Source organism: Lathyrus oleraceus, chromosome 3, assembly GCF_024323335.1.
Source record: "Lathyrus oleraceus cultivar Zhongwan6 chromosome 3, CAAS_Psat_ZW6_1.0, whole genome shotgun sequence".
In the NCBI taxonomy this organism is placed as follows: Eukaryota; Viridiplantae; Streptophyta; class Magnoliopsida; order Fabales; family Fabaceae; genus Lathyrus; species Lathyrus oleraceus.
In genome coordinates this window covers 287,731,287-287,749,076 of record NC_066581.1, presented here as the reverse complement: position 1 = coordinate 287,749,076, position 17,790 = coordinate 287,731,287, and the positions used below count along the sequence as shown (strand labels likewise).

At 40.9% G+C, this 17,790-nt stretch overlaps 1 protein-coding gene across 1 annotated transcript; it reads left to right on the top strand.

Annotated features, from left to right (window-relative positions):
• The first annotated feature begins 98 nt into the window (after positions 1-98).
• Positions 99-1,028, top strand: LOC127130900 (ATP synthase subunit alpha, chloroplastic-like). The gene has a single exon (XM_051059858.1). It carries the CDS (start codon positions 252-254, stop codon positions 1,026-1,028), a length of 777 nt encoding a protein of 258 aa, XP_050915815.1. The 5' UTR covers positions 99-251.
• Positions 1,029-17,790: the final 16,762 nt, after the last annotated feature.

The following is a 17,790-nucleotide window of genomic DNA, read 5'->3' as shown; positions in this document are numbered from 1 at the left end:
TTCAAATTTAAATATGTTGTCACTTGATATTACAACTCAATGTGGTTTTAATTATTAAAATCAAGGAGGCAGAGACTATACAAGATCATTATCGATCGGTGTTACTATTGGTATGTTTGGGTCGATGAAAGCAAAAAATAACTGATTAGTTGTTCTATTATAGAACTGATTAGTTGTTCTACTATAATAGAGAGTATAGGGAAGACTTATTTTTGTTTTTCTTCGAAAAAGAATCAAATTTAGAAATATTCATGGTAACCAGTCGTGCAGATGAAATTAGTCAAATTATCCGTAAACGTATTCAGCAATATAATATCGAAGTAAAAATTGTAAATACAGGTACCGTACTTCAAGTAGGCGATGGCATTGCTCGTATATATGGTCTTGATGACGTAATGACAGGTGAATTAGTAGAATTTAAAGAGGGTACTGTGTGCATTGCTTTGAATTTAGAATCAAAAAATGTTGGTGTTGTATTAATGGGTGATGGTTTGATGATACAAGAGGGAAGTTCCGTAAAAGCAACAGGAAGAATTGCTCAGATACCAATAAGTGAGGGTTATTTGGGTCGTGTTGTAAATGCCCTAACTAAACCTATTGACGGTCGAGGAGAAATTTCAACTTCGGAATCTCGGTTAATTGAATCTCCCGCTCTCGGTATTATTTCCAGACGTTCCGTGTATGAGCCTCTTCAAACAGGACTTATTGCTATTGATTCTATGATCCCTATAGGGCGTGGCCAGCGAGAATTGATTATTGGGGACAAACAAACAGGTAAAACAGCAGTAGCTACAGATACGATTCTCAATCAACAGGGACAAAATGTAGTATGGGTTTATGTAGCTATTGGTCAAAAAGCATCTTTTGTGGCTCAAGTAGTAACTACTTTACAAGAAAGAGGAGCAATGGAATACACTATTATAGTGGCTGAAACAACAAATTTCCCAGCTACATTACAATACCTCGCGCCTTATACAGGAACAACTCTATTGCTTTACCCAATTTCAAGTTTAAGATTATCACAATAGTCTTGGCATATAGATTAATTTAAGCGCTCCTTCACATTATATTCAAGGAGCACAAGGGGTTCATTCATGAGAGAAGCATGGAATTGTATTTGTCTTATATTTGAGATGGTAAACATTATTCATAAGAAGACTTTTGATGGGAATGTAATGTTGAAGGTTGATATAGCCAAGGTTTTTGACATCTTAGATTGGTCATTCATTCTAAAGGTGTTTAAACAATTTAGTTTCAGTGACGCTTTTTATACATGAACTAAGAAGATTATTGAATCTACTATTGTTTATATTTTCTATTGGGTCATCATGAAGAGCATCTATATTGGGTCTAGGGCAACGTATAAGTGAGAGAGACACCGCATATTCACTTAAAAATTTAAGGTGATACGTGTATGGGTCCTCTCACTTATAAAGTGTCTAACCTCCATTTTTCTAAGCAATATGAGACTTCCAACTCACACTTGTACACAATAATCTCCCCTTCAAGTTTGAGTTCATCCACTATATTCCTCCTCAAACAGAAGCTCTTTCATCCATATACACACTTATCGTCGTTGCAGCACTACAACGGAACACGCCGCCTGACCACCATATTGCTAGGAACACTTTCGATACAAGGAGTTCGTCCCTTAATTGAACCATCGACTTTGATACCATTGTTGGATCATCATGAAGAGCATCCACATTGAATCAAGAGCAACACACAAGTGAGAGAGAGACACCATATGTTCACCCAAAACCTTAAGGTGATAGGTGTATGGGTCCTCTCACCTATAAAGTGTCCAACCTCCAATTTTCAAGCAATGTGGGACTTCTAACTCATATAGGAATCTTGAGTATCAACAACAAATATCATATGGAAAATTGAACAAATAAAGGCACAAAAAACAATTTTAACGTGGAAAACACTTCAATATGAGTATAAAAAAAACATGAGTCATCCATACCAAAGAAATAGCTCCACTATAATCAATTAAGGCTACAAGAGAGTCTTAAAGTGATTCACAAACTAGTGCTTACAATCGTAAATCACAAAGCAAACTAGCTTATAAATAACAATCAAAATGCTGGAAAATTACCCAAATCTGCAACTTTAGCGTGAAGCATATATCTCTCGACTCAGACGTTGTTTTAAAATTCTGAATGGTCAAAATTTTGATATAGGTGTTGTGAATATTCCCTCTAAATTTGAGGTTGATCTGATGGTTAACGAATACGGGATCGTCGATTTAGCGAGACTAGTTGCAGAAAAACGGGAATAGGTATCTCTCTTTTCTCTCTTTTGAATCCTTATTTTATCTTTATCTCTCTTAACCCTAAATTGATCCTCTCCACTTAAATAAGTAATACAAATAGGATAATCATATTTGGGTCTTTTTCCACATAGGAAGGGAGCTCAAACCCAACAAATCTCCCCCTTACAACTATGTGGAGGAAATCATCAAAGCAACGTTATCAAAACAAGCTTCAAATTTCCCTTTTGGTAATGCTTTAGTCATCATATCATAACCATTATCATTTGTATGAACTTTAGCTAGCTCCAACAACTCAGCATCCAAACATCACGTATCAAATGATATCTCACATCAATGTGTTTGGACGTATTATAAAAAATCAAAGTCTTACCAAGATGAATAGCGTTTTGACTATTAACAAATAACACATATTTGTATTGAACAAAACCAAGCTCCTGCAAAAATTTCTTCAACCACAATAACTTTTTGCATGCTTCGGTAATGGAAATAAACGCAACCTCTGTAGTAGACAATGTTACACACTTTTGCAATCTGGACTTCCAAGCCACGGCTCCCCCTGAAAATTTAATCATATAGCCCAAAGTGAAGTTTCTGGAATCAATGTCTTCATCCATATTAGAGTCAGAGATATCCCACTAGAGTAGGCTTATCTCCTCCAAAATAAAGCCTCGCAGAAGTAGTATCGCGAAGATACCTTAAAATCCATTTTACAACATTCCAATGCTCTCTACCTGGATTTGACAAAAATCTATTGACGGTGCCAACAGCATGTGATATATCGGGCCTTATACACACCATTGCATACATCAAACTACCCACAACAGATGCATAAGGAACGTGTTTCATATCAAACATTTCATCTTCACTTCCTTGAAGCTTGCGTCAACCCATATAAACTCTTTCTCAATCTACACACATGATCTTCTTTGCCTTTAACTTTAAAATCATCGGATCGTTTCATGTAGATCTCTTCCTCCAAATCACCATACAAAAAAATCGTTTTCACATCCATTTTCTCAACCTCTAAATCAAGAGTAGCAGTCAAACTCAACACGGTTCTAATTAATGACGTCTTTATAATAGATGATAAAATATTATTAAAATCAACAGCTTTTCTTTGACGGAAACCTTTCATCACTAATCTGGATTTATATCTTGGAAACTTAGAGTTGCTCTCATGTTTAACTATATAAATTCACCTATTTTCCAAAGCCCTTTTGCAATAAGGTAACTTCACTAAATCATGAAATTCTGGTATCAGATATGAGATGTCGAAGGTAATGTCACGACACTAATATCTGAATAATACAAACAGGATAAAGATAAAGAATAGTAATGCAAGAGACACAAGCAATTGTTAACCCGGTTCGGTGCAACTCACCTACGTCTGGGGGCTACCAAGCCAAGAAGGAAATCCACTAAATAGAATCAGTTCAAAGACTCTCAGTAAACTCCACAAGTTACAGTCTTTTTCACCTAATCTCTACCTGTATGACTTCTACCTAAGAACTCTTAGATATGAGATCCCATCTCACTCCCCCTCAATCACACCTATGATATTAAACAATAATTCCTTATGAAAAGAAGACACTCTTCAAAGACACACACTTGATTTTACTTAGCAGCTTCAATCAAGTAGACACACACTTGATCTTACTTAGCAGCTTCAATCAAGTAGACACACACTCATGCTTAAAAGCTTTGAGTGACAAATTACAACTCAAAAATCAGACCAATTCAATCATCTATGGATGAATTGAATGGCTTACAAGTCACACGACCACACAAGACACAAACCCTTACTCTCTCTCAATATTTCGTTCTGTATTTCTTGTGTGTCAAATCAGGTTTTCCATGTCCCTTTTTATATAAGCATTCAGCTGGGCTTGGACATCATAAAACCCTAAAATTATTTTCCATTCAAATCTTCTCATGACAGCTAATTAGATCTCTTTGGAAAATAAGTAAATCTGGTTATAATTAATGATTGAATGCGTTTGTAAATCAGATCTTCAATCATACATAGATTGCCATTAAAAGCGCAATCACATAACACATAACATTCACACTGAATGTTCTGTGTACAGATGTCATGACATCGGGTCTGACATCCTGGAACAATCCTGCATAATTCCTTTTTAAATATCCAGCAGGTACATAATATCAGATGTCATGACATCGTGTATGACATCCTGAAACAATCCTGCATAATTATATTTTTAAACCACCAATAGGTACAAGATATCTTATATTAAGACATCACATGCAACATCTTGTGAACACTCTTTGTTTTACCAAAATTGCTGCCAACACTTAGAACCAACAAACTCCCCCTTTGGCAAATTTTGGCTAAAACATATATCTGTCCATTTTGTTCACAAGAAAAACACACCAGCAGTTAAACAGCATAACAGTGTTTAAGCAGTAGCAGAAGCAAACAGAATTACTAGCTATATTAGCAACTAGTAAAACACACAAATTCACATAAGGGTGTTTCTTCTCCCCCTAAGTCTGTACAACACGGACATCTCCTTTAACAATAACAGCACCTGTAATAACAGCACCTGTAACAATCAGAATCACCCTTTGACATCTGCTTCAATATCACTTGTGCACCACATCAGACATCTCCTCCAACATCTGTAAGCAGAACAACATTCTGTCTTACATCAATCATCTCCTTCAACATTAGTTGTTCATCTGTTCAGCTACACCAGCACAAACATACATCTCCACACAGCTCCACATATTTAACTGCAGCTTTCCACATATTCACGTCTCCCCCTTTTTAGTCAAAATAGACCAAAGGTGACCAATTAGACAAAATAAATGTCAATCAGCCTAGCAGAGAATGTCATAAGAGATGTTATAACATATAAAATGTTAAAACATAAATGTTAGGAGATATAAACCATAATTATACACAGCTGCAATAGCTGAGATAATTATAAATCCATGGAACTCATAAAGAGCCCAACTATTACATTAAGGCATCAGTAAGGACTGCCAAAAATTACAAACATTAACCAGAAAAAACAACACATTATCCAAGCTTTCAAAATAGCCAAAACATCATCCAGAACAGCATCCAAAACACACAGTCTTCATAACAGGGGGACCTTCACAACTTAGTCTGAGGAAGTAGCATCTTTTCTTACAAACACCTTGCAAAATTCCTTGCTATTTTTGTCAGAAATATCCTCTGGGATATTAACCACGAACTCCTTTGATTGATATAAATTCTCATGAATACAAATCCCCAATTTCCCTCTTAAACATTCAAACTGATTAGCATCCAAAGCTTTTGTGAATATGTCAGCTAATTGCATTTCAGTAGTAACATGCTCCAGTGCTATGATTTTCTCTTCCACAAGTTCTCTAATGAAGTGATGACGAATATCAATGTGCTTTGTCCTGCTGTGATGAATAGGATTTTTGGAAATATTTATAGCACTCAGGTTATCACAGTACAATGTCATGACATCTTGCGTGACATTGTATTCAGTCAACATTTGTTTCATCCAAACTAGTTGAGAACAACTACTCCCAGCTGCTATGTATTCAGCTTCAGTAGTGGGTAGTGTAACACCTCAAAATTTGCCCTCCTCTCTTGGGACTAGCTAACATAGTGCATTGCATTTCTTAGGTCATTAGGCATGGCATATTGCATATCATGTGGCTGCATTGAGCAAGTATTCCTCCTAAGTCTTGGTCAGAAGATAAGAGAGGTTGAGATTCAAGTCTGAGGGTTTTCATTGATTGAATGGACTGGATCATTAGCCATCTGAGGGTGTGTGATTCAAATTAGGGTTTCTTGATTTCTCAAGGAGATTGGTCTTCATCTTGGTTGAAATGATGCATCATCATCATCATGGTCTTGATATCGTCCAAGGGATTCATCAGTCTTGATCAGATACCTTGAGATTAGGGTTTTGACCACTGGTCAACCCTAATCAGTTGTATTGGGCCAATCAGGGCATGGCAAGGAGATGGGGTCTACAATGGATATGGGGATCATAATGTGATTATTTTGAGCTTATGGAAGCTAGGGGTTCATCATTGAGCCATTTCATCAGGAGTTTGAGGCTCAGCTTGATCAGTGCATAGCAAAATTCATATATCAATAAGAAAAGTCAACTGTGGTCAACTGTGCTTGATTTTATGGATTTGGAGGTGGGAGAGGGTTGGATATGCTTCATTCATGTCTAAACAAGTTTCATTTGACATTTCAAACATCAAGAATGAAGAAAATAAAGTCAGACAAAAAATTGCCAAAAATGGAAAGTGACTTGTAATGGAAGTTTTCAAAAATGGAAAGTTTTTCACCTCAAAATTACATGTCCAAAAATGCTTCAAATGAAATTTCGTTCAACATGAAAGTTGTAGATCTTGCTCTCACCTTTCCAAAAAGTCCAATAACTTGAATTTCTCATGTATGGTTGACAAGTTATGGTCCAATCATTTTTCAAAAATGCCTAAATTCAAAGTGGCATAACTTTCACATGGAATGGCCAAAATGGATGATCTTTCTTTGAGCAAACCCCATTTCACATGTACGTTCATGATGCATAATCAAAATTCATCAAAAATGGTCAAGGCGAAAAGTCATTTTTTAAGTGAATTCTTTTGAATTTTTGGTGTGAGATAGTGAAATTGAGAAATACAAGGCCAATGCACATGAAACCACTTCCAACACACTCCAAATAGCAAATATGACTTGTTGGAACTGTCATGGTACTGTTACATTGCCAATTTGAAAATGTCATTTTTGGACTTTCACTTAAAACCACATTAACACTAATTCATCCAATTTTGTTAATTATGATTAAGAGATGGATTAAGAAGTTGGTATAAAGCCTTAATTGTAACAGAATTGGTAATCACAATCACATTCTCCAAGATTGCAACAAACTTTTTCATCAAAACCTCTCAAATTCTCTCAAAACTTCATCACTTTTTTTCACATTTCTTCATGAATTCTTCATCATTTTGGTTGATTCTTCGTGGATCCATGCTCTACATGTAATTGTGAGTAACTGTTTTGCAAAATTCGTGGCCAAATCTTCAAGAATTCCAACTGTCCAAAGCTTGCACAACAATGGCATCTTCATGATTCTTGCACTTGGAGCTGTTTCGAGCCAAGCTGATCACTCTAATCAACTTCCATAGCTTCAGGCTTCATCTGTTTTTGGTTTTTACACGTGGAAAAGCACAAATCGTGATCTGCAATCTCCAAGAGGTAGAGTTTCGAAAATCTCCATTGCTTGAATCTTGATATGCGTTTTGTAGATTGTTCAACATAGATCAACATGATGCTAGTGGTTTTGATTTTGATTAAGTATTGAGAGAGAGATATCGAATTGAAGTTTGATGTGCATATCTTAAATCGTTCGATCCGTGATGTACAGTTAGAGTTAGGGAAAACTAATTACATATTCATGATGTACATGTTGAGACGTTTCTTTTGATGTATAGTTTGTTCATTTTGGTTGAGATTTGATGTTCTTCATTTTCTGGAAATTTCGGAATGGTTCTCGATGAAGAACATGAGCAGAAACGCGTTTGATCTTCAGTTGCCTGGCCTTGTTTTCAAATGTTGTTTACCGCCACATTTTGGCCAATCAAAACGCGCCACTGCGTTAATGAAGGCGACGTCGTTTTGATGTTGTTGCTGATAATTACAACCGTGCCACTGGTTCATGTTATTTTAATTCATTTCATTTTCTTTTTTCAAACTTTATTTCATTTGATTACATGATCTTTAGAAATTCATAACTAACTCATTTTTTATCCAAATTTTGTGAGGTTTTTTTCATGATGCTCCTTGTAATGTGTAGAATTTAATCATGATTTTTGTGATTTTTGTGCACGTGTAAAAAATTAAAATGCCTAGGGTTTGCTTGGTAGTGTCACATTTGTACATGCTTTGCTATATCTTTCATAAAATGATGATGCTTTCAGAGAAATTGGTGAAATTTTTTGTGCATATTCTGGACTCTTTGATGGTGATTTTGGTATGTAGTTTGTAATTTTTGGATACTTGGTTGAGGAGATATGAATTTTTGATTAGAGGTGTGACAATTTGTGTCACACCAAGCTTGATGAACTTCATGATTTTATTTGCCTTGCCTAGGAACCTTGAATTGAGCCAATTTTTTGCATGGTTGAACATATGTATGTTGAGATGACATGTGAGTTTTTATGGATTAATTGATCGCGTTTCCTATTTGATTGGAATTTTTCTCCTCTGTTTGGGCATTTTGTGATTTTTTGTGATACCTGTTGGTATTTGATTTGTGAAATTCGGATCATTGATTGTATGAGTGTGAAATTTGGTATGAGCATTGTAGACACATTATAGGTCATTGTGGTTTTGATCCCATTCATTTATCATGTATTGTCACTGATTTATGATTTTTGGAAGATGATGATTATTTTGATGCCTTGTGTTGGCTTGCTTGAACTTGTCTGAACTTAGTGAATTTAATTTCCATACTTCCATTGATCCAAATGAGCTGAAAATTGATATGATACTCATTGAATGTGTCCTGTTTAGGTTGGAATTTTCGTAGAATTTATTGAGCTGTTTTGATATGGATTTGATGGAGATCTTTCTGTTTGGTCTTTTGATGTTGCAAATAGCATGCTTTGTGATATTTTGTGCATAAAATGATAATGGTGATTGATATGAGTATGGGACCAATTGGTTTTGCTTTTAAATTGTTTGATTGTGATTTTGGATAATTTTCACTTGCTGTTTTGAATTTTTCACCTCCTTTGGACCCTAGGCTTGGCCTAGTGGTCTTGTTTCTCACTTTTGAATTGTGTTTCAGGTTGAGATGCAAATGCCTTAAGGAGAAAAATGCAAGTTGATTGAATTGAGTTTGGTTGCTTGTTGTAAACTAACTTGTGTTGTTTTGTAGGATGCTTGACTCAATTGAGTTGATTGTGCTTTGCACATTGCATTGATTGACTGTATATATTAACTGTTTGACTTTTGCTGTTTAATGTTGGTTTGTCTGGAATATTGACTGTGCTAGATTGATTTCAGGTACCATAGTCGCTTTAGTTCTTTAAGAACTTGTTGTGCTGTTGCTTGGTTGTATAAACCAATTGAGGTAGACTCTCTTGTCTCCATGTAGTCTGGAAAACCTGGCTTGTTATTTAGCCAGGCAACTGTCTGAAGTCCTCCTTAAGAGGCGATGTTTGTGATTGTTTACTTTTGTCCCCAGGCAGGTAAAGACCTCTATGAGGCAATTGGCGGAACCTAAGGGATATGCAATCTATTCCCCGCTATTCTTGTTGAGTCGTCCCTCTGCTCACACCACTGTGTTGACGCATTGGGACATTAACCTAAGATCTGGTGTTGTTGCACAGTCGAGTCAGAGTCTTGAGTGTAGAAGGGTTCCTCCATTCTAGACCCACGCTCCTTTGTCTGAAGCTCTCCCTGGCCAGGGATAAGAGATGTGAAGTCTCGTCTTCACTCACCTTTCATCTGCTTCACCCTGACTCTCAATGTCAGGGTTAAGAGCGAACACTACCCTTGTACAAATGACTTGCCTCGGCAGTCCACCTTTGTTTGAGCCTCACTTGACTGGATATAGTGTGTGCTATTTGAAATGTTTGCTTTATTTTTATTGATGCTTGCATGCTTGTTTTTCCTGGTTAGGATTAGCTTGCTGTTGTGCAAGTAGGATAGAAACCATAACATAGGGCAATGATGCATGATAACACTAGGCTCGAGTCCAGCTCCCTGGTAGTGTGTCTCCCTTTGTATCTGGTTAGAATTTCTTTCCCTTTCAGGGGAACTACGTCGCCCTGATCCTCATACCAGATGAGGTACGTAGGCAGGAGACCGTGCGAGGTCTCTCCGGGCACTTTTTTTCTTTCTTTTGTGTGTTTGCTTGACAGGTATAGGCTCGAGTTCCCGACTCCCTATTAACTTGTTGGTTGTTGTGTGCTTGGAAGCTGATGTAAGTCCATCAAGTGGCATTCGGGTTCTAGTGTGCGTGTGTTTTGGTTCGGATGCCGATGTAAGTCCAGTGATTGGCGTTCGGGCTCCACGTTTGCCTTCTTGTGTGTGTTTTGGTTCGGATGCTGATGTAAGTCCAGTGATTGGCATTCAGGCTCCATGTTTGCCTGTGTTTGTGTTTGTTTGTTTGGCGTGCGTGAGCCGAACTACGGCAGCTCTGATTCTCGTTCCAGACGAGATACGTAGGCATAGGATGCGATATCCTAGCGAGCCCTCTCCTCCTTTCCCCCACCTGTGTTGTGTTCGGTGTGTGTGTGTGATGTTTGTTTAGCAACCTTTTCTTTCTTTTAGAGCGTGGATCCCGTCGAGTACGACGGACGTGAGGGGTGCTAATACCTTCCCCTCGCGTAACCGACTTCCGTACCCTTTCTCTTTGGTCGCGAGACCATGCTTTTCCCAGGTTTACTCTGAGCGTTTCCTTTCCCTCTTTTGGGATAAATAACGCACGGTGGCGGCTCTGTGTTGTTTTGTTTCAGCCCGCCGGTTGTTTTTCGCGGATGCGACAGCTGGCGGCTCTGCTGGGGACCCTAGAGGTGTTGACCTGTGCTGGTCCATCTTCCCTAAGCGAGTCTCTCCTAGCGTTCTAGGATAGTTTAGGTTGCTTGTGTTCTATTTATTGCATTTGTTATTCTGATTGTGTATATATTTGCATTAATGTCTGCATGCATCATACTATCATGTTGCCGTCCTCTGTGCAGGTGGTTCCTTTGTTTTGGGGTGGGTGTTCTGAGTGGGGCTAAAACCCAGGCCCGAGTATACACCTAGGATTAGTGTGGTCTCATGTTCCTCATTTGCTTTATCAGCATATTGTTGTAACGTGACATACCACAAGCCAGACGAGGTTCATTTGATAGTGCCCTTCCTTTGTGGAGTATCCACTTTGGTTGTGTCACTTCATCTGAACTATTGACTCTGGTGACCGATCATTTCCCGGATCTTTGGTTTAGATGATCTCAGGAGAGCTACAATGGCACACCCGAAAGGGCAAACCCATTGAGTATCTATGCTCGATTGTCGAGACTATTATCCGCCTTAGGATGACCTGATTAGAATTTACCTGTGAGGGGAGGGTGATTCGTACAGATGCATGTTCAGATGGTGGCTCAGATGGTGACTATTGGTTACGTTGATCAGAGTCATATTTATAAGTCAGATTTATGGTCATTTATGGCCGAGACGTCGGAGTGTTGTCCGTGTTATTTATCAGTGGGGATCCATTTATTTCAGGATTCCCCGGGCCGATTCAGAGGAATGTGGGTATCTGCTCAGAGATTATCGGATGATGATGATGGTGTATCTTTCAGTTCCGTTTATTTCGGAATCCCTTGAGTCGGATTTGTGGTTACATACTCCTTCAGATGGTTGTGATCAGTTTAGAGATCAGGGCCGTGACTCAAAGCAACAGATGATCAGATGGCTTGGAGGATGGCAATGCATTGCATTCACTCATTAGCATCATTAACGTTTGCATTTACCTGCATCTAACACATGTTTGTCCATATGCAGGGACATTTTGATCGAGATCCTGGTTGAGAGACTTTCTGCTCAGATATGAGGCCCGGTTTGAAAGATGATGTTGCCTACAGTTTCTTCAACCCAGAGATTGACGAGTTGAGAGATATGATATCACTGATTACGCCCGACCATGTGGGGATGTTTAGGGAGGCATACAGTAGTATTCTGAAGATGGTTTTCAGACTCACTGACAGTGACAGAAGCGCCATTCATACTCTTCTCCAGTTCTATGACCCAGGTTTGAGATGTTTTGTGTTTCCAGACTATTTGTTGGGACCTCTGATGGAAGATTATGCTAGCATCCTGGGTATTCAGATCCGCGATCAGATTCCTTTCTGCGTCATTAGGAGAGAGCCTGATGTCCTTGGGATTTCTCGTGCTCTTTATTTGAGTCCGGAGATGACCAAGGAGGGTTTGAAGGAGAAAGGAAAATTACCTGGATTTCATTTGAGTTTCTTGGAGGCTAAGGCCAAGGAACATGCTGCTATGGGTAATTGGAAGACGGTATGTGCTTTGATTGCTGTGAGCGTTTATGGGATCATTCTGTTTCCTAATCAGAAGAGCTTTGTCGACCATAATGCTATCAGATTGTTCATACAGAGGAACCCTATTCCTACTCTGATCGGAGACGTCTATTATTCGGTTCATAACAGGAACGAGAAGAGACGTGGCGGTTTGATCAGGTGTTGTGCTCAGGTGCTATTCAGATGGTTTATGGGGTATTTGCCTTCCCGAGGTGCTTTTGCTCATCTCGGTCCTACGGTCAAGTGGTCGGTCAGATTGATGGGTTTGCGGGCTGCTGATATAGCATGGACTCATAATGGTTTGGCTGGACGGAATTTTATATATAGCTGCGGGGATTTTCCCAATGTGCCTCTTATGGGAGTTCAGGGTTGCATTAATTACAACCCAACGCTTCTTAGGAGACAAATGGGGTTCGCTATGGAAGTTCCTCCCCTTGAGTGTGAGACTCAGGAGTCCTTTTACTTCCCGGTTGAGGGCAATCAGGCCAAGCTGATGCAGGTGTCTGGGTCATGGCGTAACATTCAAAGGAAGGGCAAAGTTCCGTTTGGCAAGGTCAACAGCCAGTATTTTCCGCTATTCGAGGATTGGCTTTGGAAGAGGATTGGGATCACACATCTACCATTTCCGGGAGGTGATCCTGGGTGTCCTATGATTGAGGGTCCGAGTTCTTCTGTCAGTATGGGAGAATTCCTCGAGATGAAGAGAGCCAGAGATCAGTTGCTCGCAGAGAAAGCTGAATTGGAGATGAGTGTTGCTCGAATTCAGACGGCCAACCAGGAGATCAGAGTGAAGATGGAGGATCAGGACAAGCAACATGCCCTGGAAGCAAAGCGCTTTGAGATGGATACTGCCTATTATGGGAAGATCAATCAAGCCTTAGCATCGTCCACAAGGGAGCACGACATCACTAAAGAGAAGTTAGCCAGAGCTTCAAAGGTCATTGAAGATGAGAAGAGGAGGCAAATCCTCGTGAGGGACCAGAGGGACGACAGAGCCAGAGCCCTTGCTGCAAAGTGGGAAGCGGAGAAAGCAAAGATCATCGCGGAGAGAGATCACTACATTGCTGAGAGAGATCATTACTTCAGGCAGATGAAGATTCACCAGAAGGAGGTGGGGAGATTACAGCAGGAGAACACCGAGCTCAGGTTCGCCGCAGAGTTCGCGAAAATGGTTGATGAGATAGGGCCATCTGTGGGACCCTCATCAGGCTAGCTTTATCATTTGTGTGGATTACCGTCAGGCTTGTTGACGGAATTCATTTTGCTTGTATTTCTTTCCTGATTCTGGAGATTTGTATCTGATTTGATGTATGACTATGGCACTTATTGTGCATTTTGCTATGAAATGGTGATTTTCATTCAGTGATTGATCTTCAAGCTTTATTCGCTTTACTGTATGCACTCACATAAGCACACACATGGTTGGGCAGTATTTTGCTAGATCATATATCTCTGATCTGTATGATGAAATCAAATGCTGAATGTCAGAATATTGCTGTCGGATTATAATTTGTCTCGATGAAGCCAGGATCGAGAGACAAAGTGTTCCTCATGTGGATAAACACTGCATTCATGCATGATCATAATAACTTGTGTTTTATTTTGCAGGTATCAGTTCTAACGTGCTTGATTGTTTCAGGAATCATTGCTCGTGCTCGCAGAGCTGTACCTTTGCACTCAACACGCCCGCACAGATACTTCACCAGGCGCAATACTCCTAGACTGATGGATCTCCTAAATACAGATATCCTCGAGCTGAAGGACAAGATGAATGAGCTGATCAACATTATGCATAGCTTTGCAGTTGGTCAGAAGGCTTTAGCTGATAAGGTTGAGAAGCTCGAGCGGGCTTCAGCAGTAAACAGTGGTGTGAACCTGGACGGAGTCTCCAACCAGGGGCTGGGTGGTTCTCGAGACGGCGGTAAGAGGACAACGGTCGGTATAGTGAATAACACTGCTGGAGGTTTCGGTGTTGCTGGTGGCCAACCTGGGCAGAATTTGAAAGACAGTCTGTTCCCTCCTTTCTTTGGGGTTGACGACGACAGAGAGGAAGATAGAAAGGCCGATCAGTTCTCGATGCACAACGAACCTTTTGGTCCGTATAGTGCTCCGCCGCAGAATAAAGAGATTCAGCTGCTGGCTGAAAAGATCAGAGCTTTGGAGAGTTATGCCACTCCCGGTGTGGTAAATATGTCAAACATGGGGCTAGTGGAGGGGATTGTGATCCCGCAGAAATTTAAAGCGCCCGCGTTTGATCGATATAATGGGAGTTCCTGCCCCGAAACACATCTTCAGGCATTTGTCCGTAAGATCTCAGCTTATGCCGTGGACCAAAAGCTGTGGAGGCTCACTGGAGTGGTACACCAAGCTCAAGTCCTCAGATATCAAGAACTGGCAAGATCTTGGGGACGCATTCTTTAAGCAGTATCAGTTCAATGCTGATATGGCCCCGAGTCGTACCCAGCTGCAGGGTATGTCTCAAAAGAACAATGAAGGGTTTAAAGAATACGCCCAAAGGTGGAGAGAGTTGGCTGCCAGAGTGCAACCTCCTCTAGTTGACAGAGAGATATCTGATCTCTTTATGGGGACCCTGCAAGGGGCATTTGCTGAAAGAATGGTGGGTTGTCCCGTCACCAACTTTTCTGATATCGTTGTAGCAGGAGAGAGAATTGAGAGCTGGTTGAAGCTCGGGAAGATCCAGGGTAACGCTTCTTCTTCAGGGTCGAAGAAGCCTTTCAGCAATGGTCAGAGGAAGAAAGAGGGTGATACCAGTGCGGTCTATGCACAGAGAGGACCCAGTAGGGATCGTTACTTCCAGCACACTGCTGCAGTAACTATTCCTGCTGATAATCAACAGCAACAACCTCAACAACAAAGACAACCATTTCAGCAGAGGCCTCAGAGGGCCGGATATCAAGTCAATGGGAGAATGAATGATAGGCAGTTCGACAGGCCGCCTGTGACTTATTCTTTTCTGTTTAAAAAGTTGATGGATCTGGGGCTAGTACAACTCAGAACTCTGGCACCTTTGAGACCTGATCAAAGGCCAGCCAATTATGACGAGAATGCAAAATGCGAATTTCACTCAGGTGCGCCCGGACACAATATAGAGAACTGTAAAGCTTTTAAGCACACAGTTCAAGACCTGGTGGATTCAAAAGCCATCAACTTCGCACCATCTCCCAATGTCAATGCCAATCCCATGCCTGCGCATGGTCAAAGGGGGGTGAATGCTATCTCTGAAGAGAGTAGGGTTGGGCTGTCTACTGTTGATCAGTTGAAGACTCCTCTGGCTGAAGTTAAGAGGCAGTTGTTGTTGAATGGGGTCTATCTGGGTTGTGGTGTTGGTTGTGCTGAGTGTACTGTTTCTGTCAATGGGTGTTCATTGTTGAGGAAGACTGTTCAGAGTCTGATGGACGAGGGAAGTGTTCTAATTGAGAAGGCTGATAAGGGAAAAGATGAGGTCTCCACCATAACAATTTATTTTGATCCGGTGGATTTGTCTACTCTTGCTGAGGCGGCTCCAGTTACCATCACGGTACCTGGACCAATTCCATATGACAAAGATGATGTCGTGCCATGGCATTATGGGGGAGAAGTGTATTGCAACGGTGAGAGGGTAGAAGACCAGACTGCTAGTGAAACCACCGTGTCAAAGGTGGATAATGCCGGTCCCAGCGGTTTCACTCGCAGTGGCAGATTATTTGCTCCTGATGCCTTGAGGGGAGGAGAAGGAGAGAAAGAGAAAAAAGAAAAGGTCGAGGCTTTAGCCAGGGCAAAAGGAAAAGCAGTGGTTGGTGATAGTACTCCAGTAGCGACGCCGGCGCCGGTTGGGTCGGAAGAGAAGCTTGATGATGATGCAGAGGAATTCTTGAGGATCATCAAGAAATCCGAGTACAAGTTGGTGGACCATCTGCAGCAGACTCCCTCCAAAATATCAATTCTATCTTTGCTGCTAAGCTCTGAGGGGCACATGGAGGCTTTATTGAAAATCTTGAAGAAAGCCTATGTTCCTCAAGAGATTACCATTAACCAGTTGGAGACGGTCGTGTCTAATGTGCATGCCAGCCATGGGTTGGGTTTTACAGACATGGACCTGACTGTGGATGGGAGAAATCACAACCGGGCGTTACACATAGCAATGGAATGTAAAGGGGCCGTGCTTTCACATGTGCTGGTTGATACCGGCTCCTCATTGAATGTGTTGCCGAAGAAGGCTCTGGCTAAGCTAAATTGTGACGGGCTGATTCTGACTCCGACTGATTTGATAGTGAGGGCGTTTGATGGATCAAAGCGGGCCGTGTTCGGAGAGGTTAAGCTTCCTGTAAAGATAGGCCCGTAGGTGTTCAAGTCGACTTTTTATGTCATGGATATTCAGCTGGCATACAGTTGCTTGTTGGGTAGGCCATGGATTCATGCTGCTGGGGCAGTGACCTCGACTTTGCACCAAAAGCTGAAATATATCTGGGAAGGACAGGTTGTCACTGTGTGCGGAGAAGAGGACATCTTTGTTAGCCACCTGTCCTCATTCAAATATGTGGAGATGGACGGCGAAATCTGGGAGACCCCGAGTCAAGCTTTTGAAACCGTTAAGGTGGAGAATGCTCTGTTTGCAAAAGAGGAGGAGAAACCGTCCATTGCTTCATACAAACAGGCCGCCGAGGTGGTGAAGAATGGAGAGGCTTCTGGTTGGGGCAGGATGATGGATATCTCTGCAAAGAAAGACCGCTTCGGAGTGCGGTATCAGCCTGGCAGAGGCTCATCAGGACAAGGCAGAGGACGTCGTGCGTCGGTCACCTTCACTAGTGCCGGAATGCTGGATCCGGATCACATCTGCATGATGAGTGAGGAAGCTGATAGCGACTGCGACATGGACCGGTGGATAAAGCCGTGCACACCAGGGATGGGAATCCAGAACTGGAAGGCTGAAAAGATCATCCGGGTCACTCTGTTGGAAGAGTAATATTTTCCTGTTTTGATTTTATATGCATGAAAGCCTTACGTGTTACCCGACACGTAATGGTTCATTGTAAGGGCCACCTCATGTTAAAATTTGCAAATTTGCATCATCAATAAAAGGATGTTTTTCAGTTAAAAACGGTGTTCCCTGTTTTTCATTTATTTTTGCAGTTTAAAAATAAAAACAAATAAAAATGGCAATGTTTTCATTGTTCTTTTTCAATTTGTCTCGTTCCGGTTCTAAGCAATGCATGAATCCACATTCATGCAGATGCGATTCTTCTCCGGATCTCATTGATAACAATCCTGTTACACCCTCATATGACTTCGACAATCCGATCTATCTTGCTGAAGAAGAAGACGAAGAAGATTGTGAACTGCCAGGGGAATTAGCCAGGTTGTTGAAACAGGAGGAGAAGGTGATTCAGCCGCATGAAGAACAGATTGAAATGGTGAATCTGGGTACCGACGAGGTCAAGAAA

What these genes read in the sequence shown, in the direction of transcription:
- LOC127130900 (XM_051059858.1), top strand. Translation starts at nt 252, where the DNA reads ATGGTAACCAGTCGTGCAGATGAAATTAGTCAAATTATCCGTAAACGT.